Here is a 24,299-nt window from a genome sequence, read left to right on the forward strand (position 1 = left end):
AAAAAGGCTCTAAACGCTTGGCCACTAGGTGCCTCACTTTTCAGAAGTCTGCTAGCCACTGCCTGTTAGGCCAAGTATCTCTCTAGCAACAGATAATCATTGTTGTCATTGTTGTGCTGCAGCTTTCATTTCTACTCACATAGCACCAGTATACGATATCCCACTTTTCCGGTTATATACCGTGTAAAGCCATCAACACAGTACAGTGCCACCCTGTTCAGTGCACTTTTACCAGCAGTATGTCATGGAATAGCAGAGATGATTTTATGTTGTGCTGCAACTGGCCAGGGAAGGAAAAAGGAAGTCCAGTGTGTGCGCTACTGACAAACTGCCCAGCTCTGGTTCCTCCACTCGAAATGGAGAGAACAAGAAATAGCGGAGCACTATGGAGGGGACTGTCTGGAAAAGTGCTAAAAACATCTTGTCACCACTTTAAAGGGTTGGTCTAACAAACCATGCAGGCTCTTAAAGATCTTTTGAAACTACAGGTACGCTTCAGCTGTTTAATATAGCATTGCATTGGTTCATTCATAATAGCTGCAAAGTTTAAAACATATAAATAGTGTGGTAGGCCCAAACAACATAGCGAGTGAGTTGGACTCATGCATAAAAGCCTAATAAATTATGTTGAAGCACAGCGCTGTATATTGGCCATAATCAGTGGCCTCCTTGTCATGTGCCACTCTCCTGGAATCATGGTCCTACGGGAAATACGTGACAAAAAAGCATCTGTAAAATTAGCTGACATATTTAATTTTACCCATGCTTTTTTGTAAACCATATTTCTGCCCCTTTGATTGTTGTGAATATTTCATTTGCAAGCCGTATTTTACAGTATTACAGTACAGCTGATGTACCTACAACCTACATCTTTTGCTACACTCTGTGTTTAAAGGGGTTATCCAGAAACAGAAAATCACAACTAATTTCTTTCAGGAACAGCTCCATGTCTGTCTCCAGGTTTGGTGTGGTATTACAACTTGGCTCCCTTCACTTCAATAGAACTGAGCTGCAGAACCAAACCCAACCTGGAGGCAAACACGGAGCTGTTTTTGATAGAAAGTAGCTCTGTGTTTCTATTCCTGGATAACCCCTTTAATAATCATCTCCATAATTTTATTTCATAACTCTCTTATTGGCGCCATGTTTCCCAACAGCTAGGTAAGGACTATACGCACTCTGCATTTTTAGACTTTCTTTTATTATTTGTTTAAGAAATGCAAATTAAAGTATTATCCCATTTTTTTTCTCTACTCTTTATGTAAAACCATATGACATTAATTAAAATAATTAATATTTATTTGATTGAGGTATGTTTCACAAAGCGAGAATGTTCCAGTATAAACATTGTTTACGGTCATATGTTTGATCCATGTGTTTGCTGGATGCACATTTGCTAAATGATCTTATAATTGGATGTGTACAATTCTGGCATATAAGAAAAACTTACTGGAGAAGATAGTATTATTGTAGTCAGGGTCTCTTTACAGTAAGAGTATTGAGAGTAAACATGTTAGACATGTATACTAGATTTCTGGAAATGGTTATTAAAATTCATGGATTTGGATTGTCACAACTTTAGTCTGGAAGAAGTTTTCCCTGATACGGGGTGACTGGCAACTGCTTCATAAGGGTTTTCACCATTTTTTGGATCAGCACCTGGTAGGTTGGACTTGATAGACCTGTTTGCAAGGGGCAGGTTCTCCGCATCAGAATATCTCCTGTGCAAAATCTGCCGCAGACCCCACTGAAGTCAAAAGGGTCTGCTGCGGACATTATGCGGACAAAAACCTGCTGCGGAAAGCCAGTCCCTTCCAAACTCGCAGCAAGAAGCACGCTGTGGGTTTAATACAGAATACACTTGTGTGAACTAAGCACCTTAAAGTTATGACTCTCACAAAAGGTATGAAATTGTACGATGCTCAAAACACAGGGGGCACCATTGAGCATATGATAACCTACTTGGAGTGGCTACAAGGTGCATGGTCCACCAGGATTAAATGTATTCAGGATTTAGCAGCTAATTAAAACAGGTTAAAAACGGTTTTTATTTATGAGATGCATTAAGAAATATTGTGACACTGCTAATTTTAGACATTGGTTACAGATGTTACATTTTCCTTTATGCTATACTATGTTTTTTTTAGTCAGAGGTTGGATTTTACACCAAAAGCATGATGAATGAAAGTACTACATAATGAAATATATAAGGATTGTGTAATAGAGGCAATGAAAAGGCTGCATAAACAGTAAATAAAACGGTTTACAAAATTTAAAGGCTAGCTTTCAAAAATAGTCACCAAAACGGTTAGAACCCAGTTTAGGCCGATCTGTCACACTAAACAGTTAATACATTTATTGGTTGTACATGAGAGAAGAAGAGAAACTGAGCTGATATTTAAGTAGTTGTAAATATGGGCCTTTCTTAACACAAGGAACAGGAGTGCAAGTGCCTGGGGTGTCCAGAAGGTGGGAGTGGAACTTTACAGAAAAAATAATCATTTATGTCTTTTTTACACTAATTGCTGATGCTAAATAATTGTTTGGCTATCCAGTAGCAACTAAGGGGTGAGGGCAGGGCCTTGGCAGTCAATAGTCACACAGAAGGACGGCTGGACAGCTACTATGTCAGTAGTTCTGTAAGCCTGTGAGGAGCTGCTGAATAAGGCAGGCACCCAAAAAGGCAGGCACTAGGTTCGGCAGCAATAATATTTATCATCCATAGCAGCTGTCCAGAGGTTCTATCTTAAGAGATTTCATGATCTATATATGGCCCAGTTTATTAAAATTGTGAGAGAAAAAGTGGGAGAGATTTTTCCACAGCCACCAATCACAGCTCAGCTAGCGAGCTCTGGAAAAGTGAAAGCTGAGCTGTGATTGGTTGCTGTGGGAAAATCTCTCCACTTTTTCTCTCCCGCAGTTTGATAAATCTGGGCCTAAGTGCTTCTTATCCTGTAGGAGAAACAAACTGCTCCGACTAATCTTCTGTTGCCACACACCTGTTGGGTGAAGAAGAATATATTGCCCACCATCCAGGCCCATTCTATTTTTCCTGCATAGGCAGCAACCCTTTTCAGTTAGGATGCTGCACTCAATAAGAAATAAGGAAGGCGGAGTCCAGTTCTTCAGCAATTGCATAAACGTGAGGAAAGCTACAGTATTTTCGCCAGAATACGAAACGTCAGATATAACACACAAAAAAAAGTCAGGTCAGCTAGGACTTGGATATAGTTCTAGAAGATCTCAGTGTCATTCCTGATTTTTTTTTTTTCTGTGCAATGAGTTTCGAATGGAATGCTACTGTGCAGGGAAAGACTTGATCAGCTCTATAGCCTGTGCAGTCCCAGGATCAGTGGAGGTCAAAGAGGATGAATCCCAACTAAACTTATCGGACAACATCATCTCTGATTGAGCATAACCAAAATACAAAAAGGTCAACATCAGTGTGTGCTCAAGTATCGGTACAATTACAAAACCATGTTTAAGTCTAACCGAAATTCACATGTTGCTGTTTTCACAAAGTCCTGATGTAGGAATGTCATCTAAGAAGAGTCTACTGTTACTGTGCAACATATACTGACTCTGTGCCTTAACTAAAGCATTACACACTATGAACACAGCCCTGGTATATTATATATATATATATATATATATATATATATATATATATATATATATAAATCAGTATAACCGTCATTGATTAGTTTGAAGTTGTTGTCTGGTGCCAATTTTTTTTTTTTTTTTTTTTTACACTAGTTTAGAAATAAAGAACTATTTGGTCCCCTAAGCACTTCATGCTCACCTCTTCAACTTGTAGGAAATGCCTGCACAGCCAATCACAAGCTGCAGCAGTGGACATTCCTTGCATGTGAAAGAGGAAAGCAGAAAGAGCTATAGAGCAGGCACCAGGACCAGATACCATCCTTGATGGCAGCAGTGTGAGATTGAGCAGGTGAGTAGAAGTTGCTAATTATTTGTAACCCCTTAACGACGAGCGCTGTAAATGTACGTCCTGGTGACGTGGTACTTAACGCACCAGGACGTACATTTACATCCTAAGCATAACCGCGGGCATCAGAGCGATGCCCGGATCATGCGCGGCAGGTCCCGGCTGTTGATTGCAGCCAGGGACCCGCCGGTAATGGCGGACATCCGCGATCCCGCGGATGTCCGCCATTAACCCCTCAGATGCCGTGATCAATACAGATCACGGCATCTGCAGCTTCGCGGTCACTTAATTGGATGATCGGATCGCCCGCAGCGCTGCTTTTTTATAACATTTTATTCCCAAAAAAATTAATAAAAAATGTATTAAAAGTTTTATATAAGCAAATATGGTATCAATAAAAAGTACAGATCACGGCATAAAAAATGAGCCCTCATACCGCCACTTATACGGAAAAATGAAAAAGTTATAGGTCTTCAAAATAGGGGGATCTTAAAATGTACTAATTTGGTTAAAAAGTTTGTGATTTTTTTTTAAGCGCAACAGTAAAAGAAAAGTATGTTAGCATGGGGTTCATTTTAATCGTATTGACCCAAAGAATAAAGAACACATGTAATTTTTACCATAAATTGTATGGCGTGAAAACAAAACCTTCCAAAATTTGCAAAATTGCGGTTTTCTTTTTAATTTCCCCACACAAATAGTATTTTTTTGGTTGCGGCCTACATTTTATGGTAAAGTGAGTGATGGCATTACAACGGACAACTGGTCGCGCAAAAAACAAGCCCTCATACTAGTCTGTGGATGAAAATATAAAAAAGAGTTAGGATTTTTTGAAGGCGAGGAGGAAAAAATGAAAACTTAAAAATAAAATTTTCTGCGTCCTTAAGGCCAAAATGGGCTTCGTCCTTAAGGGGTTAAGCCAGTCTAAGATGAAAAATAAATAAATAAATAAATAAAACACTCTACAAGCCCTATAAATTCCTTCTTATTCTGGGTTTGGAGTTCCACACGGGCTTTCTGCCATATGTGGGAAACAATCTTTTTCCCCACAAAACTATATAATCAATCTGTTCAGCAACTCCTGCTCTACAACATGTTTTACGTAGAATAAAAAAGCAGATTCAATGTGATAAATTTAGTAAGGATCATAATATACTAATTTAGGGCTTGTTCATATTACAGTTGCGTTCAGTTATATGGAGATCTGTCTGCAAGTCCATCGGAATGATGGGAGTTTAGAGGAGAAAAAAATAAAATAAAATAGTGCATGTATTTCTCCACTAATCTCCGGTAAATTACCGGATCCCGAACAGACCCCAATTAAGTCAATGGGATCCCTTAGGACCAGGTGGAGTCCATTGTGCTCAAACCTGTTTTTGGGGTCATCTGGTGCAAAAAAAATAAAAATAAGCTGAACGGGCCCTTAACGGGATGGAGCACAGCGGCAATGTGAACAAGAACTACAGTACTTTGCACATGAAATCTACATTTTGTCAGATGTGGAGATGGGTGGGGTTTTTCCTGTCATCTGTGCACCTAATAAACGTTATTTACATTCTCACTGCAGTAATGCATCCTACTTAAGTGTTTCAGATTTTTAGGCTGCATGTAAAAAAGGAGACCGGGTAACATTTTTTTAGTAGGTTATTTTTACATGATAGAATGGGAAATTATCAATTCACATTTGGCTGGCTTTCACATGTGGGCTGTACCACAACCGAAGTCTGCACTGAGATGCAGGCAGTGGATTTTCCAAGCTGACTTCAGTTTAAGCAGTTTGATGCCATGTTGACCTGTATCTCTTTGTGGTTTGGGCTACCATGCATGAAAAGTGCAGCCTGAAATAAACCGGCATTTTAACCCCTTGGCATCACAAGTTAAATATATATGGCATGTATGTGCTCAGGGCCTATGAAGTGAGCTCAGGACCCCACTTTATAGATGGAGGTGCCCGCTGCTATCAGTAGCAAACACAGAATTCAAATAGCTAAGTGACATGTGCTATGGGTATAGAGAGTCTGATTGGTTAATATGGCAGGTGGAGGCCTAAAGGCCTTTGTGCCAGCCATAATGACTTTGCTAATACAGTCCCAGGAGCACCAATCTAATTTATCAATGATATGAAAAACAACCCAATGATTGTTTATAAAATTCTTTTAAGTGGACATAAAAAAATAATACGTTTTTAACCCCTTAAGGAACGCAAAAAAAAATACCAAGGTCAAGAATTGCATATTTTTGGTCACTTTATAAATCATTAAAATTTTTTTATAGAAAGTGATCGAAAAGTCCCATCAGAACAAAAGTGGTACCGACAAAAAGTTATAGATCACGGCTCAAAAAAAATTAGCCTTCATACATCCCTGTATACAGGAAAAAATAAAAATTATAGGGGTCAGAAGGACAATTTTAAGCATTCTAATTTACGTACAAAAAGATATTTTTTTTAAAGTTGTAAAACAAATAACACCTATATAAATTGAATATTGTCATAATCAAAGAAAATGTGTAATTTTTAATGAAAAGTGCACTGCCTTCAAACTGATGCCCCCCCCCCCCCCCAAAAGTTAAAGTTTTTTTTTTTTTTCTATTTTACTTTGCCCCACAAATATTTTTGTTTCAATGTACGTTTTGTGGTAAAATGAGGGATGTTAATACAAAATACAATTGGTGGCACAAAAAAACAAGCCCTCAAATGGGTCTGTGAGTATAAAATTATAAGTGTTATGGCTAGGTATGTCCCAATACCGATACTGGACATTTGTACAAGTACTTGTAGAGGATCTGGGGCTTCTGCTGCCTACCTAATGAGAGGGACTTTTGCTGCCTACCTAATGTGAGGGGCCTCTACTGCCTACAAGCCATTACTGAGACTGACTGCCAAGCTAATAGGGGGCTACCTACAACCTAAACAGCTTGTATGAGAGTTTTTATATAGGGGACAGTTATCTGGGGAGGGGATATACTTTAACATTTATTACATGTTGTATAAAAAATGTTAAAAAAAAAGCTCTTCCCCTAATGAAAACACCCCCCTTTTCCCCATAAAAAAATAAAAAGTCACACGACATTAAAAAAAAAGTATCGGTAATTGGTATTGGCAAGTATTTAAAAGGGGTACTCCGCTGCTCAGCGTTTGGAACAAACTGTTCCGAACGCTGGAGCCAGCGCCGGGAGCTCGTGACGTCAAAGCCCCAATCCCCTTATGACGTCACGCCCCACCCCCTCAATGCAAGTCTATGGGAGGGGGCGTGACAGCTGTTCATTCCAAACGCTGAGCAGCGGAGTACCCCTTTAAAAAAAAAAAAAAAATTATAATTTTTTGCTACTCTTACTCTGTGTTTAGAAAAAAAATGGCATTGGGACATCCCTAGTTATGGCTAAACCCTGCTTCCTTAAGGGGTTAAAAATCCTCTTATAACCTCCCCCCCAAAAAAAAAAAAAAGTCCTCCCCATTTCCGGTGTTGTAAATTGAAACATAAACAAAAGAGAGGAACTCCAAAAAATATTTGGTATGGCCATGCAGGAATTGTTCAAACTATTAAAATATAATGTTTGTTATGCCTCATTGAATAACATACAAATAAAAATAAATTAAGAAGGTTTCAGTATCTGGCTCTAAAAAGGAAAACAAATCATGGCAACACATTCAGTTTAGGCTACTTTGTCCAGGCAGGGGTGTGGGCTTGTAAGGGGAAACCATTTTCCTCAAAGAAAGTTGCTTAAAAAGGTGTCTTCTCTTCATCCACTTCTTTTTGGCAGGTCATAAGAGATGCATAATTAAGCTGAAATAAAGCTCAGGACAAAGCATAATAAAAAAAATCTACAATCTGCTGTCCCAAGGCACAATTTATAGTATGCTTATTCACAAAATTCCGGTATCAGTTGTGAATGAAGTGGTGTTTTAAAGGCATTAAAGTGATTGGTATTTCATAATGCATTCTTTACAATTACTGTTCTTACAGCACCAAAGATTTGCCACCATTAAGCTTAGACATTCTATATTCAGCTCCAATTTCAAATAAAAGGGCTTGAAGCAGAGTAAAATGCCTTCATGCTAAACAATACATACAGCTGCATCTAAACAAAGGAACAACTTTTGCAATCCTTTCACAGGTGCAATAAGTATTTCATTGGTAACCTTTACAAAGATTTACCTGTTGGGGACACGTAGTTAGAAAAGTAACATCTAAAACATGTACACATTTTCCTAAAATAAGTATGAAATATAGTAAAGCTAAGATGGCAGGGAATGATTTTACCTTTAGGCTCCAATCACACTGGAGAATTTCCGAGTGGAATGCAGCGGAAAAATTCTGCTCAGAAATTCTGTTGTAGCAGACTCCCATTGTTTTCAATTAGATTCTGCTGCCCCCTGCACATGGCAGAATTTCCACAGCAGAAACATCTGCCACATAAATTCCTATTCTGATGTACACAGAGAGAATTGACATATTCATTTTTTCTACAGAATCTGTTCTGAAATGCATTTCAGTCTATGGAGACGGTGTATTTCCGAGCACCTGAAGCAGGTCTGCTCAGAAAATTTCTGGGCGCACATTCCGCCGAGTAAACATATACTCTTGAACTAATATAACATCAACCCAACACTTCTTTAGTTTGGCAAGCCTTGCTGAGTTTCATCACATTTGTGCACAAATTTTAATAGGTTTGTGTACTAGTGGCCCAGATTTGATGCATTACTTTCCTACCTAAAAACAAACCATTCTGTTCAGAAATCCTTTTCTTATACTTAAAGGAGTTCTCTAAGCTAAAAAAAACTTTTAACCCCCGCTGTGCCTGGGCTGTAAAATTATACATAATAAACTTTCACTTACCTGCCTACGATCCCCTGTTCCGATATCGCCGTCCCGTTCTCCGGTCCCTTCCACTTCCTGCGGGTCGGTGACTTCACTCTGCGCTCAGCCTATCAGCGGCCGCAGCAATGTCCCGTCGCGGCTGCTGATAGGCTGAGTGCAGAGTGAAGTCACCGACCCGCAGGAAGAGGAAGCTGACAGGGACCGGAGCACGAGCGGCGATATCGGAACAACGGGGGATCGTAGGCAGGTAAGTGAAAGTTTATTTTGTATAGTTTTACAGCCCGGGCACAGCGGGGGATAAAAGATTTCAGTTGGAGAACTCCTTTAAAATATTTCACATGATTACCCATAATACTGTACTCCCTAGAGTTAGCTTTTTATCTTAATGCATAGTTTACACAAGCACAGTTAAAAGTGGCAAGTAACACAATGTGTAACAGAGTACATATTTCTATTATTTATGTTACATTACAGATTAATACTGTACATAATCTACAACCTCACATCAAAAAACATATTCCTTAACATTACAATCTAACCAGCACTGTAGCCCCTTCATTCTAAGGAATGGTGAAGGTCCCAGCTGCCAAATCCCCATGATCAGTAAGGCATGGTATTTCTCTCCTTCCCACTAAACAGGTGAAGATGAACAGCTGTACACATCTAACCAACCCCTGGATACAGTATTTACTAAAAAAAAAAAAAAAAACAGCAACTGCTATTTTAGTGACACAGGTTACACACTTTGGTACACTTATAACAATTTCTATTGATTTGCAAGCAAAAGTGGTCTTACATCTGCTATCGTTTTTTCTCCTCCTTTATTAAAAGGGGTTGTTCAACTTCCTATTTACTGCTCCCTGCATTGCTCTGTCCTGATCCACTTCCCGGTTTTGATGGGGGCAGTACATTGTTTACAGACCGTGTTGGAGCGATGCAGGGAGCTCTCTCAAGAGTGTTGTCCTGCCCCGTCACCTTCTTGTGTGACAAGCTCATCACAGATGGTTCCAGGGACAGCACACAAGCACTGTGGAGGTCTGTGAGCCATTTGTCACACACAGGAGGTGGCAGGACAGGGGAGCACACTCCCAGGATTCTGACCCTCTGCGATTAAGCAGAGGGTGTAATGTCAGCAGCCCGGCCATCCTCTGTATTCTAGGCAATAAGAATAAAATGTAAGCAATTTTGCAAACAACATTTAGTTGCAAAATTGCTTACTTTTGCTTTATCCCCAAAGTAAATGGTGATGTAGGATTTGGAAAAATCTCTAACTATTTATGAATTAAAAAAGTGAGGAAGTGAATGTAGACTTGTACAAGTGTATAAACAGGTGCAGCGCCCTCCTGTTCTCCACTTTTGGGTGTGGTATTACAGAGACAAACAGCAAGAGGCCTTTGAAAGAAAAAAAAAGGCCTGTTTAATTCCTGGAATACCACTTTAACGCACCAGGAGATACATTTACGTCCTATACATGACGCGAGCACCGGATGGGTGCTCACATCATGCACGGCGAGTCGTGGCTGCCATCATCAGCCAGGGACCTGCCAGTAACGGCAGACTTCAGCGATCGCGATGCTGTGATCAATATGCCGTGATCAATACTGATGCCGTGATCAATACTCAGATGCCGTGATCAATACTGCTCGTGATGTCATCAGAGAGCATTCCAAAAAGAAAAGAAAAGAATTTCCTCTGTAGTATTCAGCAGCTAATAAGTAAGGAAGGCTTAAGATTTTTTAATAGAAGTAATTTACAAGTCTGTTTAACTTTCCGGAGCCAGTTGATTTAAAAGAAAAAAGGTTTTCACCGGAGCACCCCTTTAACCCCTTAAGGACTCAGGATTTTTCAGTTTTTGCACTTTCGTTTTTTCCTCCTTACCTTTTAAAAATCATAACCCTTTCAATTTTCCACCTAAAAATCCATATTATGGCTTATTTTTTGCGTCACCAATTCTAATTTGCAGTGACTTTAGTCATTTTACCCAAAAATGCACGGCGAAACGGAAAAAAAAATCATTGTGCGACAAAATCGAAGAAAAAAACGCCATTTTGTAACTTTTGGGGGCTTCCGTTTCTACGCAGTGCATATTTCGGTAAAAATTACACCTTATAATTATTCTGTAGGTCCATATGGTTAAAATGATACCCTACTTATATAGGTTTGATTTTGTCGCACTTCTGGAAAAAATCATAACTACATGCAGGAAAATGTATACGTTTAAAAATGTCATATTCTGACCCCTATAACTTTTTTATTTTTCCACGTACAGGGCGGTCTGAGGACTCATTTTTTGCGCCGTGATCTGAAGTTTTTATCGGTATGATTTTTGTTTTGATCTGACTTTTTGATCACTTTTTATTAATTTTTTAATGGTATAAAAAGTGACCAAAATACACTTTTTTGGACTTTGGAATATTTTTGCGCGTACGCCATTGACCGTGCGGTTTAATTAATGATATATTTTTATAGTTCGGACATTTACACACGCGGCGATACCACATACGTTTATTTTTATTTTTTTTTACACTGTTTTATTTTTTTTATGGGAAAAGGGGGGTGATTCAAACTTTTATTAGGGAAGGGGTTAAATGACCTTTATTAACACTTTTTTTTTACATTTTTTTGCAGTGTTATAGGTCCCATAGGGATCTATAACACTGCACACACTGATCTTTTACACAGATCACAGGCGTGTATTAACACGCCTGTGATCAGTGTTATCGGCGCTTGACTGCTCCTGCCTGGATCTCAGGCACGGAGCAGTCATTCGTCGATCGGACACCGAACAGCCCGACTGAGCAGCCGGGTCACTTTCAGTTTCACTTTAGAAGCGGCGGTCAGCTTTGACCGCCGCTTCTAAAGGGTTAATACCGCACATCGCCGCAATCGGCGATGTGTGGTATTAGCCGCGGGTCCCGGCCGTTGATGAGCGCCGGGACCAACGCGATATGATGCGGGATCGCGGCGTGATCCCGCTTCACATCGCGGGAGCCGGCGCAGGACGTAAATAAACATCCTGCGTCGTTAAGGGGTTAAAGCGTACCCGTCAGATCCAACAAAAAAACAATTTTGTTTGAATATATCACTCAGTACCTAATCCTGACCATGAACATCTAATTTTTATGTGTCTAGCACCTTTATTAATTTTTTTATTACACTTTTAATTTAGCTCACTAGTCTGAATTCCTCTCAAAGGGAGGGGCGTGGCCTCACTGTGCAGTCTCCGCCCCCTCCCTCAGTATGCTGTCTGCTCACATCTCCCCTAGCATTAGCAAAACTACAACTCCCAGCTTGTTCTCACTGACAGTAGCGGGACACAAGCTGACAGTGGGAGGATTTTTCCTCCAGTTATGAGCCCTGCACTCACAGCTGTCAATCAAGGAAGTGTGTCCATGACATAGGTGATGATGCATGGACACAGCAGGACTAGTATGTGTCCTAGCAGGCAGGGGAGGGGGCAGTTTGACTGGCTTTTTTAGTATGAAATACAGAACATTTTCTAATGAAAGCAATTATAAAACCTACTGGTTGTGCATGCTTTACAACATAGCAAAAGTTTTTGTATCTGACAGTGCCCATTTAATCTAACAATATACCAAACTTATCAAGGAGCCTGAACCACTGAGATAAATGTTACATGTAGACATATGTGAAACATGTGAACACTTCCCTTCTGAACTTTAGGCAGGATTTATACTAAAGGAATTTCCAAGACTTATTGCACTCAGAAATTGCAGTGCAGCAGAGTTTCATTGCACACTTGTTTATTCTTTCAGCGGAATCTGTATGGAATACATTGACATCTATGGGGACGGCAATGTCCGTGCAGTCTCCGTTGGTCACAACATCGAACATTTACGGCTAGAGATTTCTCAGTATGAACTCTGCCTTGGAGTGAAAACACGATAAGGTTGCATTGCAGTTGCACTGCAATTTGAAACTGCAATGCAACCTGATTGTGTGTTTTCACATTAAGGGTACGGGTCCCACATGGCAAATACGTAACATTTTGCTGCGTACTTTCTGTAGCTGATTTTGCTACCCATGGATCTCAATGGGTAGGAAACTATGCAGCAGCAGATAAGCAGCAAAATACATTGTGTGTACACTACGTGGAACCATACCCTTAAAGTGAAAACACACAATACAAGCTACACATTAAGACTAAAATGAAGCATACCAAACCTGATAAAGTTGCAGGTGGTGCACCCCAGTATAGGAACAAATTTCCAAAAGCAACAATATCACAATACAATCTGTTTCTGAAATACAAGCTCCTGCTCTCTATTTCACACTAAATATTAGCTGGAGCTTAGGAAGAAGTAAAAGGGCCTCAGGAAAGCTGTTTAACCATTTACTTCCATTTATGCTTCAGCACAGAGGAACAGGCTTGATCTTTGTAGGCACCTGCAACACATATGAACCTAAAGCACAATTTTTTTAACCACTTAGGGACCCCGGGGGGTACAGGTATGCCCTGACGTCCATTTTAGGAACTGTGCAGAGTAGAAGCAAATCCCCATAGCAAGCCTCTCCTGCGCCGGAGAGTTCCTAAAATGGACAGAGGTGTCAGCAGAGAGCACTGTGGTCAGACAGAAAGGAAATTCAAAAAGAAAAGAACTTCCTGTGGAGCATACAACAGCTGAGAAGTACAGGAAGAATTAAGATTTTTTAATAGAAGTAATTTACAAATCTGTAACTTTCTGGCACCAGTTGATTAAAAAAAAAAAAAAAATTTTCCCGGGGAGTACCCCTTTAATGTCCCCTTCTCTCAGCTCTGCTAGCCAACCGAGTTCAGTCAGCGGGCAGAGCTGGGAGAAAAAGCCAGGGACCCCCCCCCTCTGCCAAGATCTGTGCCCCTCAGTGCTGAAGAAGAGCTGTGTAGTCAGGATGAGCTTCAGTGTACAGGGACAGGTAGGAGGTACAGTTTGGAGAGAAAAAAAATAAAAGAGAATGTCCTTATGCTGACCACAATTCATGGTAACGGCAGCTCACCTGTCCCTGTGCGAGGTACCACAACAACGGTCCTCAAGCCCCACTGCATTCTGGGCTGCAATCAGTATATGGGGGGAGTTTCTCTCTATGATCAAATTCTCAAGCCATATAACGCCATGCAGAAAACACGGGTATGGTACAAAAAAGTTGCGGTCAACTTGGTACAGGTTGCCATGTACAACTCTTTTGTACTGTCCCAGTACGCTGGCAAACAGGGACATTCCTCCAGTTCCAAGAAGATGTCCTAAAGGCCCTGATCTTTGGAGACCGGGAAAGAGTTCCTTTACAAGGAACTGAAGTTATAGGTGCCAGGATCGTCCCAGGCCAACACTTTCCAGGTGAGATCCTCACACTAGAAAGCAGGGCCGATTCCAGAAAAAATGCAGTGTGTGTGAAAGGAGGGGGATACTGAAGGACACCACCACTCAATGTGACACTCGCCCCGATCATCAGGGCCTCTGCATTAAAAACTGCTTCAGGGAGTATCACACTTCCATGGAATACTAGATTTTCTCTATTAATTTAAAATTTCCCATAATTTGACCACAATGTACCAAGTCCAGAATACATTCCAAATTTTAACACCATAAACCACTAAATTGCCCCAAAATAACTTTCATAAAAAAAAAAAAAAGTCATTATCCTGGGAACATAACCTATTTTGTCATTTTACGGCCCACTGTACCCCACTTTACAAACTTCGTGTACCCCATGTAACGTTCCTTGAGAGGGGGTCCCGATGTTCTGGCTCCATAGGTAGCTCTGTAAATGCTCAAGGCCCCTGACTGCGCTCCTGCTCTTCCGAGACCGTTGTGCACCCACAGAGCTGTTTACGCCCAGATATGAGGTATGTCCTTACTCCAAAGAAATGCATTTACAAATTTACGGTGACATTTTCTTCAAATACCACTTGTGAAAATGAAAAATTTGGGGGTAACCCCAGCATTTTAGTGTAAAAAAAAAAATAAAAATTCCTTTCCACATCCCACTTTAATGAACATTTATCAAACACCTGTGGGGTGTTAAGGCTCACTGTACTACTTGTTACGTTCCCTGAGGGGTTTAGTTTCCAAAATGGTATGCCATGTGTTTATTTATTTTTTTTTTTTTTGCTGTTCTAGCACCACAGGGGCTTCTTAAATGTGACATGACCCCCAAAAACCATTTCAGAAAAACTCACTCTCCAAAATCCCATTGTCGCTCCTTCCCTTCTGAGCCCTCTACTGCGCCCGCCGAACACTTGACATACACATATGAGGTATTTCCTTACTCGAGAGAAATTGGGTTACAAAATGGATTTCTCTCCTTTTACCCCTTATAAAAATTCAAAAACTGGGTCTACAAGAACATGAGTGTAAAAAATAAAGACTTAATTTTCTCCTTCACTTTGCTGCCATTTCTGTGAAACACCAAAAGGGTTAACACACTTACTGAATGTCATTTTGAATACCATTTTGAGGTGGTGCAGTTTTTATAATGGGGTCATTTATGGGTTATTCTTAATATGAAGGCCCTTCAAATCCAGATTCCAATTTAGAAAATGTTGTGGAAAATTGCTGCTAAACTTTGAAGCCCTCTGATGTCTTCCAAAAGTAAAAACATGTCAACTTTATGATGCCAACATAAAAGTAGACATATTGTATATTTGAATCAATATATAATTTATTTGGGATGTCGATCTTCCTCATAAGCAGAGTGTTGCAAAGAAAAAAAATGCTAATGTTCAAATCTTTCATCAAATTTTGGAATTTTTCACCAAGAAATGATGCAAAAATTAGTGGAAGAAATTTTACCACTAACATAAAGCAGAATATGTCACGAAAAAACAATCTCTGAATCAGAATGAAAAGTAAAAGCATTCCAGAGTTATTAAAAGGGGTATTCCAGGAAAAAAACTTTTTTTTATATATCATCTGGCTCCAGAAAGTTAAACAGATTTGTAAATTACTTCTATTAAAAAATCTTAATCCTTTCAGTACTTATGGGCTTCTGAAATTAAGGTTGTTCTTTTCTGTCAAAGTACTCTCTAATGACACGTGTCTCGGGAACCGCCCAGTTTAGAAGCAAATCCCCATAGCAAACCTCTTCTAAACTGGGCGGTTCCTGAGACACGTGTCATCAGAGAGCACTTAGAAAAGAACAACCTTAACTTCAGAAGCTCATAAGTACTGAAAGGATTAAGATTTTTTAATAGAAGTAATTTACAAATCTGTTTAACTTTCTGGAGCCAGTTGATATATATATATTAAAAAAAAAAAAAAGTTTTTTCCTGGATAACCCCTTTAATATTTAAAATGACAGCGGTCAGATGTGCAAAAAATGCTCTGGTACTTAAGGGGTTAAATTCTATGGTTGTGTTTATATTTTTGCTTATTCACGTCAACATCATAAACCTAAAACTTCCCAGATAAAGCTATGTTTTTGTATCAAGACAAACGAACACTACAAGTCAGCAGTCAAAACCAAATTCTACGTACTATAAATCAACTGATCCGCCACTTTGCTTTTTGTTCACTCTGGAATACTAAAAATTGTAATAAAGCTACAGGATAGTGTTCTCAGTTCCAGGTTCTGTGTTTAGGAGACAGTTAAGACAAAGTTGTATTTGACATAGTAGTTTGAACATTTAAATGCATAAAAATAAAATAGATATCTATATTGATCTTCAAATGCTTATATGAATTAGGACATCTAAGTACATGTCCCTCTTGATCTGGTGAATTGGCACGAAGGCACTTCAGTTGACCATAGCCTGATCATGACAATTATATTTGTTCAGGGATATGTCCTCATAGTTCCATAGGGGTACCTTCATATGTACATGATCTGCAGAGGTTTTGAAGCTTCATTCTATCAGTTAAATTTACATTGAAATCTGCAGCAGAAACCTGTATGTATGAATGTACCATAGGAAATAATTATCTGAGGAATCTGGCAGTGGCATACGTGCTTAAACCTTGCCAATTGGCAATTGTTTTGTTATTTTTATTTACAAGCCGTAGGTGGAGTTGGTACATTTCTGCTAACTATGCCCAACAATGACTAGAGACTATAACACAAGTGTGTTTATTACAATTAGAATATTCTGTAACATTTAACCAAGCCAGTTCCTACATCTGTTTAAGCATAAAATTGTACTTTGAACTTCTTTTTTGTCTTGTCCACAAGGCTCTCTGCTGACACCTCTGTCTGTGTCAGGAACTGTCCAGAGAAGCATAGGTTTGCTATGGGGATTTCTCCTGCTCTGGACAGTTCTTGATACGGGCATCAGGTGTCAGCAGAGAGCACTGTGGACAAGACAAAAAAGAAAAGAAATTTCCTTGTAGCATACAGCTGCTAATAAGTACTGGAAGGGTAAAGATTTTTTAATAGAAGTAATTTATAAACCTGTTTAAAACTTTCTGGCACCAGTTAAAAAAAAAAAAAAAAATGGTTTTCCACCGGAGTACCCCTTTAAAGTGGTTTCTAGTTTCAGGCTAGGTTTTCAAACTGTTTTTTTCTTGTGTTTCTGGAAATCTGACACTGAGGAAAAACAATGCTTACAATGTCTGGATCCGTTGCTCCGTTCCTCTGATATCTCCTCCTTTCTGAATATGCAGATTAGTAGTGACATGGGCGGGGTTACGATTCAGTTTTCGGGCACTGTGACATCAGCACTGTTTCTTCAGCTCTCGGACCTGCTAATCATTATTCACTGCCTCTCCGCTCTGTAATCGCGTTTACTGCGCATGTACAGCCTCCTGGCTACACCCGGAAGCGGCCTGAGCGCGGCCTACATGCGCAGTAAACGCGACTACAGAGTGGGGAGGAGAGGCTGAGGGGGGCAGTGAATAAGGATTAGCCGGGCCGAGAGCTGAAGAAACAGCGCTGACATCTGTGCCCGAAGGCTGAATCGTAACCTCGCCCGTGCAACTTACTGCTAATTTGCCTATTCAGAAAGCAGGAGATATCAGACGAACGGAGCAACGGATCCAGGCATTGTAAGCATCGTTTTTCTCAGCATCACCCGCACTACCAGCCAGTACCACTGGTTTGTGCAGGTGACTATTCTGACAGTTTTCCTTTAATACCCTTTGCTCTGGAAAGATACTTTTATCCTGAAAAAAATTTTAAAAAAAATCGCCAAAACTAATTTCGATAGATGACAAGACAAAAGTATCCAAAAATGTATTTTGTTCCGGCAGTCATCTTCATGGTTTATTTGAACGACAGACAGTTCAGGCCTCATCTCCTCAACCAATGCAAAGATAACAATTCATAGTTGAATATGACTTTCATCCAAGCTACCCACTCCACCATATCTTCTTTCTCTCTCTACCCCACTGTAACCTTGTTTTTTTCCTGTTTAGGCGTTAATACGGACTTATTTTTACTTTACTTTCATTCTTCATATTCAGCTGATTTCTTACAGTTCTGCCCCAAACTTTGATTCTTGTTTAATTTGTGCAATAAACATCTTCAAGTTTTTTTTAGCCTGGCATTGATGCCTTCCTTGGTCTACCAGTATGTGCTACTATAATAAAACTTTCCATTTTGTTTATTCTTGCACCAAGTATTGGACACAGCTGACTGGGAACATCAAATATCTTTTCCAGTACTCCATGTAGAATTTTGATCATGAAGGAGATTTATATTCCTTTGCACTGTTTCAGACAACTCTCTTGTTTGGGGGGGTGTCGGGGGTCATAATTTCTTTCAGATGGCAAGGTCCCAAAAGCTTAGCAGGGTTTGCAGACCATTTACCATTTTTGTGGAGACTAGACAGCAATTTCAAACTTGTACCAGTATTTGAGAAATGTAAATTTCAAGGCAATTCAATCTTCAATCACCTTTCATTTGTGCAAAACATTTCAGAAATCCAAAATTCTCAGCTAATAAAAATACATTGTTTTTACTCATATCTGTGGTTTGTGTATTAGCTATGAATAAGAAGCTGTGCTTATACCTTCTAAGTATGGTTATTCCACAATTTTGCAAGGGGTCATATTAGGGAATCCTGTGTGTGTTAACAGAATGGAGTTCCTCACTAAGAACCCTCATTTATTATGAAAAGAAGAAAGTGGCTCCCTACAGGGTCTGAGGAATGACACACTTGTAGGATTGCTGCCATGCAGCATGAGGGTGCCAGCAGTGGAATTGTTTATTACTATGATTAAGGGACAATCTAAAATGATTGTTTAAAGTAGATAACCCTTTTAATTTCTAGATAATGACAAATAAAAGTGATGCATCACGCATGAGTAAGGGGATGGTCCCCGAAACCTCGCACGGCAGATCCTGACTCTCTTTAGAACCTAGAGATACTTCAGCTATGAACATGTTATAAGCTGTATTAATTCTCTACGTTTTTATACTGAAAAAGAAAATAAAAGATTACCAGATGGTGAAGAAGTACAAGGAAACTTGAATGTATCTTCTTTGCGTTTGCAAAATACCCCTGCTATAGAAGAAGCATACTCCACCCTGGGACTTTGTATGCTATGTTGAATGGGAGCAACAAGTGGATTTCCACACCAGGGATTTCCAAACACAGGCTTTTGGTATATTAGGCCACGTTTAGATAAAGCAGAATTGCCATGGATTTATGGTGCAATAAGCAGTATAATACAGGTGGATGACATTTTCAAGTCCCCATTCATGTGCAGTGGAAACATTCTGCCATGGATGCATTTGACCATAGTCAGAATTCTTGAATTAAATAGGAATAATGATAAAAATGTATCAATCTGCCCTTAGTAACCCTTAGTAACCAATCACAGCTCAGATATTTTACCATAACTCGTTAATTTATGAAAGCGGAGTTGTGATTGGTCATTATGATAAAATAGACAGTTTATGTCCTCAGATCTGGGACGTGTCATTTTACACACATTTTTCCATGGGTACATTATAGTACTTCAAGTTTTTGCAGTGCAGACCTAGTACAGTTCATTATCACACAATTACTATCAGTAAATGTTGTAAATAAAGTGGCAACCTCATGTTTCCCAACTGTAGCGGGCAGGATTACCCAACATGGGCCCATATTTATCAATTTGTTCAAAGACAAGAACTGGAGTGATTTGCCCATAGTACATTTTTTATTTTATTACAGCTTGCTGTGATATGAAAGCCGAGCTGCATTTTGTTGTTGTGGAAAAATCACTCCAGGTTTTGTATGACCGATTGATTTAAAAAAAAAAAATAATTCAAAACGGAAGTGAACTAAAAGGGCAAGCCAGGAAGAACGCTACCGCCCCTTCAAGGTAAGTATATCATTGAGACCCTAGCAGTTTCTACCTATCAGCTAATGACCTAGAGTACACCAGCAATATGCTGTAAACGTATATGGTAGCAACACCTCTTAAATAGTTAAAGAAATGAAAACAACTGATTTTGGCCACTGCTCCTGTACAGGAACTGCATGCCCAACACCTGATACATCTAGACTTAGGAGATGTATACCGTAAGTGAAAATTTAAAATTTAGTTAGATTATCTTATTTTAAAAACATGATGATACAGCAAAGATTATTCCAGATCTCAAGCTGCATATTAAGTCCTAATCGAGATGCAGATAAAATTAGAAAGCAGTTTAAAGAGAGCAATCCCAAAATACAAAAGTAACAAAAACAAGAAGCCTTATACACTGAAAGATATTGCATCCAATAAAATCCCTGAACACCTTCAAAGTCAAGGACATAGGTAATACACAAGGGGGAGAGTCATCAAAGCATGTGAAAAGGGAGAGTGGGGCAGTTGCCCATAGCAACCAGATTACTTCTTCCATTTCCAAAAAGAACTCAGAAAAAATGAAAAGCGATGATTGGTTGCTATGGGCAACTGCACCACTCTTCCTCTCCACATGCTTTGATAAATCTCCCCCAATGACACTTGTCACATTTAGAACATAGGGGCTGGATACCAGACTCAAAGCTTAAAAGATGCCAAATTTTGGGTACAGCACAGATTTTAACAGTCAAACTAAGAAGCTTTTATTGAAACTCAAGTTTGCGATACAATAGAACAATGAGGGGGAAAGAAAAAAGAAAAAAAAAAAGCCCTGTTGTCGGCAATTAAAGATACAGAAACAAAAACGAGGATATTGATCAGTAATAAAGCCCAGGACCGGGCAGAGAGTCATTACTAATAGGGCACTAACAGTCATGTGCAGAACAGAATGTAAGTGTGGGAATAGGATGAAAAGGTTAGAGTAAGAAGATAGCCTCTTAAAGTAATACATTAGGAACTTCCTTTTTGGTGTCCTCAGCCCCTCATTACATAGTGTAATGTCTATCATATTGTTTAATGCTTTGTGGTCTGGAGGGAAAATGAACTGTTTAAAACTGGTGTCACAGCCAAAGCCAGAATTGGATTTAAGGGAATGGGAAATATAAATGCAGCACGTATGCTTCTTTCCTGTTTGGTCCATGTCTAGCTTTGACTCAGAAATTACAGTGCACTAAAATTATTTAACTACTTGTCAACCATGGATTGCTGATATTTTGCTCTATTTAGGCCATTATGTGCAGATATGTGTATGAAGACTTAGGCTCCTTTCACACTAGTGATTTCTCCATTATTGAAGTTCCGTCACGATTTTCAGCAAAAACCTGCCGTTACAAAACCCCTGACGGCCGAGACTAAATCACATTGCAGCCTATGGGATTTTGTAACCGCCCGTTTGCACCCGTATATGCCCGTAATTCATTACAGACGTTATACAGTTCATGCAGTAATTTTTCCGCCACAATGTCCCGTCACTGTATAACGTCCGCAATTAATTACGGGCATATACGGGTGCAAACGGGCGGTTACAAAATCCCATAGGCTGCAATGTGATTTAGTCTCGGCCATCAGGGTTTTGTAACGGCAGGTTTTTGCCGAAAATCGTGACGGAACTTCAATAACGGAGAAATCACTAGTGTGAAAGGAGCCTTAGGGTCCATGCACACTTCAGAACAGTTGGCACAAACTGAATTAGCTGGTGCTAGGGCCACAACACCGACATGGTCTGTCCCTATAGCCAGCAGTGCCCCTCATTCTATCATATTGAAAGAATGAACATGTTCATGCTTTTGATGGGTAAATTTTGTCAGCTCAGTTGCTGAAATGCCATAGTGTACACTGTGCGATGGAATCCCATTGACAGCAACTGGGTAATTCTGTGGCGTGCACGGACCAGTAATAAGAAACATTGGTGAACTTCTTTCATCTATAGGAGATGGATATTGCAGGCTTGGGTCAGACTGTCGCTACTTTTCAATGCAAAGTTGCATGAAAACTTTCATAAGCGTAAAGTGCTGGGTATAATGCATCTACAATCAATATATGAGTATAAGGGAATAATATGAATATCTAATCCAGGTTTTATTTGTGTATGTAAAAGTGAAAAACGTAATTGAGCCTGTTTAGTATCATGTATTCTCTACAATTTGGAGGTCATAGAAAATTATATTAAAATGACTAAATCTGCTGGTTAAAGGGGTACTCCACTGTTCAGCGTTTGGACCAAACTGTTTCGAACGCTGGAGCCGGAGCCGGGAGCTCATGACTACCGGCACCGGCTCCAGCGTTCGGAACAGTTCATTCCAAATGCTGCGCAGCGGAGTACCCCTTTAAGGTCTAGTAAAATTCACAGTTATCATGCAGTTTTGTGATGAAAATTTTTCAAACTAACAATCTCTGGAGTATTGAGTTATGTGCAGAATATATGTAATACATTAATAATAAAATATTTTAAAGTTATTGTTGGTGAACTATGGAACACTAGTCATGTGTAACCAAGTTACATTCACTGTTAACTAGGATGGTGCCAAGAATTCTGCCTGTGAAATTTCTGAACTGCTGCAAATCCCATGTTGATGATTGTTTGTTCTAATGTGTTTGTTCTAATGTGTTTGTTCTAATGTGTTTCTAATAAAACCAAGGTAGGTGACAATATGGTCATGGATGCAATGTTATATGTGAGCCATTGAGACAATGTTTTGTCTGTTCAAAACTAGAAATGACAGATCTAAAAACATGTTTAGGCAGTAGACAACAGTGACCAGACTAGCCAACAAAGCTGATAAAGTGCCACCAACTAGAACTGCTTTCATTTTATAAATGTCCACAGAAGCTGTGTTCGGTAGTAAAGAAGACTGTTACAGACTACACAAAAATCACAGATCACTTGTTACACACGATTTTATGCCTTGATTGTATTTTTCTACCAATCACATCATAAAAACATTATCAAAATGCTTACAGGACAACAAGATCTCCCAGGTGTCAAAAATACAGCAGAAATAATAATAATCATAATAAATAATAAAAACAAACACTTCACTGAGCATTTTTTTCAACAATGTTTAATTTCAAGAATAGAAAAATTACAACCAAAAGCATCTACTTGTTTCTACTTAAAAAGGATACCAAATAAAGAAATTCACAAACAAGCATCAGTTTTATTCGCCTGTTTGTAAAGCAAGAACCTAGTAACAGTAAAATTTAATAAAGCAGTCACAATCTGGCCTAGTAAGTACAGAGTTAAACCTAGACACCACAGTTCCCCTGTAGTTTCCCAGCCATATGCTGATACCCTTAAGACGCCATGCGCTCCAGCTTTATAAGCTTTCATCTCCAATTCCCTGTTTGAAACATGAACCGCCTGGTAACAATGACTCTCTGTGTGCCGAAAATCCTATTATTGATCCTCCTACTTACCTTGGGCTGGGCTCTCCTTGGAAATGCAACTTTAGGGTCAATCTGAAAGGACAGGACATAGGGAAAGAAAAAAAAAAATTAGTAAGCAGCTTGCATTCATCTTTCCTGCTCGGAGATTAATGGCTCATATTTAAGGGTGGTATTATAAGCATTTATCATTTAACTGTTGAAAGGACATATTAGCAGAGACTGTAATGCTTTGCAGCCTCGACAAAGTCAAAAAGGGTTACTAGCCTGAACAAAAGGGAAATTTAATGTGCTCAGTTTTTACCTTACAGAAATTACATTTGATTTCCTTTATTACAATGTTCTGAAAAATGACAACTCGCAGGCACACAAGAGACCCACTGATATCCATATAACAAAGTGCTTCTTTCTTGCACAGTGTGCTGAACAGATGTTTGAGCCCCACAGCTAAAACTTAAAGTTATTTGCATGTACTTCATAATGCACCACTCTGCAGAGTGATGTGCAAACAATTCTGGATAGAAACCTTCACCCAACAGATTAATCTGTGGAAACTCAACCCCTTCCGAGCCACGACTCTGAGCTGCCTGCGATGCAACATGCTGCCGCTTCCACCTAATCACTGATAACGCGTCCAAATACAGATGCCAATACCTGCTTCAAAACATAAATCCTTCTGTTAAAAAGCGACATGCAGTCTATTACCATTTAGGAATAAATAAGTAGATTTTCCCTAGAGGACTGGAAATAAGCAAATGTTGTGGCTGGCAAGAAGCTATATGTAAAGCCTTCAAAATGTTTCTGAGATAAACACACCAATCTAAGCAGCTCCTCTGAGAAATCTGCTGCAATGGATTCCCCACCATCACCATCACTATCACT

The 24,299-nt window shown here is 39.4% G+C and overlaps 1 protein-coding gene across 14 annotated transcripts in view; it reads right to left on the minus strand.

The window, feature by feature from the left end:
- Nucleotides 1-24,299, minus strand: part of MSI2 (musashi RNA binding protein 2) — a 710,736-nt gene that overhangs the window by 681,524 nt on the left and 4,913 nt on the right. For all 14 annotated transcript variants that reach the window (XM_056556335.1, XM_056556336.1, XM_056556333.1 and 11 more), the window contains exon 5: nucleotides 23,451-23,492. In XM_056556335.1, the coding sequence (XP_056412310.1) occupies nucleotides 23,451-23,492 (42 nt within the window). The remainder of the gene's footprint in view (nucleotides 1-23,450; nucleotides 23,493-24,299) is intronic.

This window comes from Hyla sarda, chromosome 2, assembly GCF_029499605.1.
Source record: "Hyla sarda isolate aHylSar1 chromosome 2, aHylSar1.hap1, whole genome shotgun sequence".
NCBI classification, from domain to species: Eukaryota; Metazoa; Chordata; class Amphibia; order Anura; family Hylidae; genus Hyla; species Hyla sarda.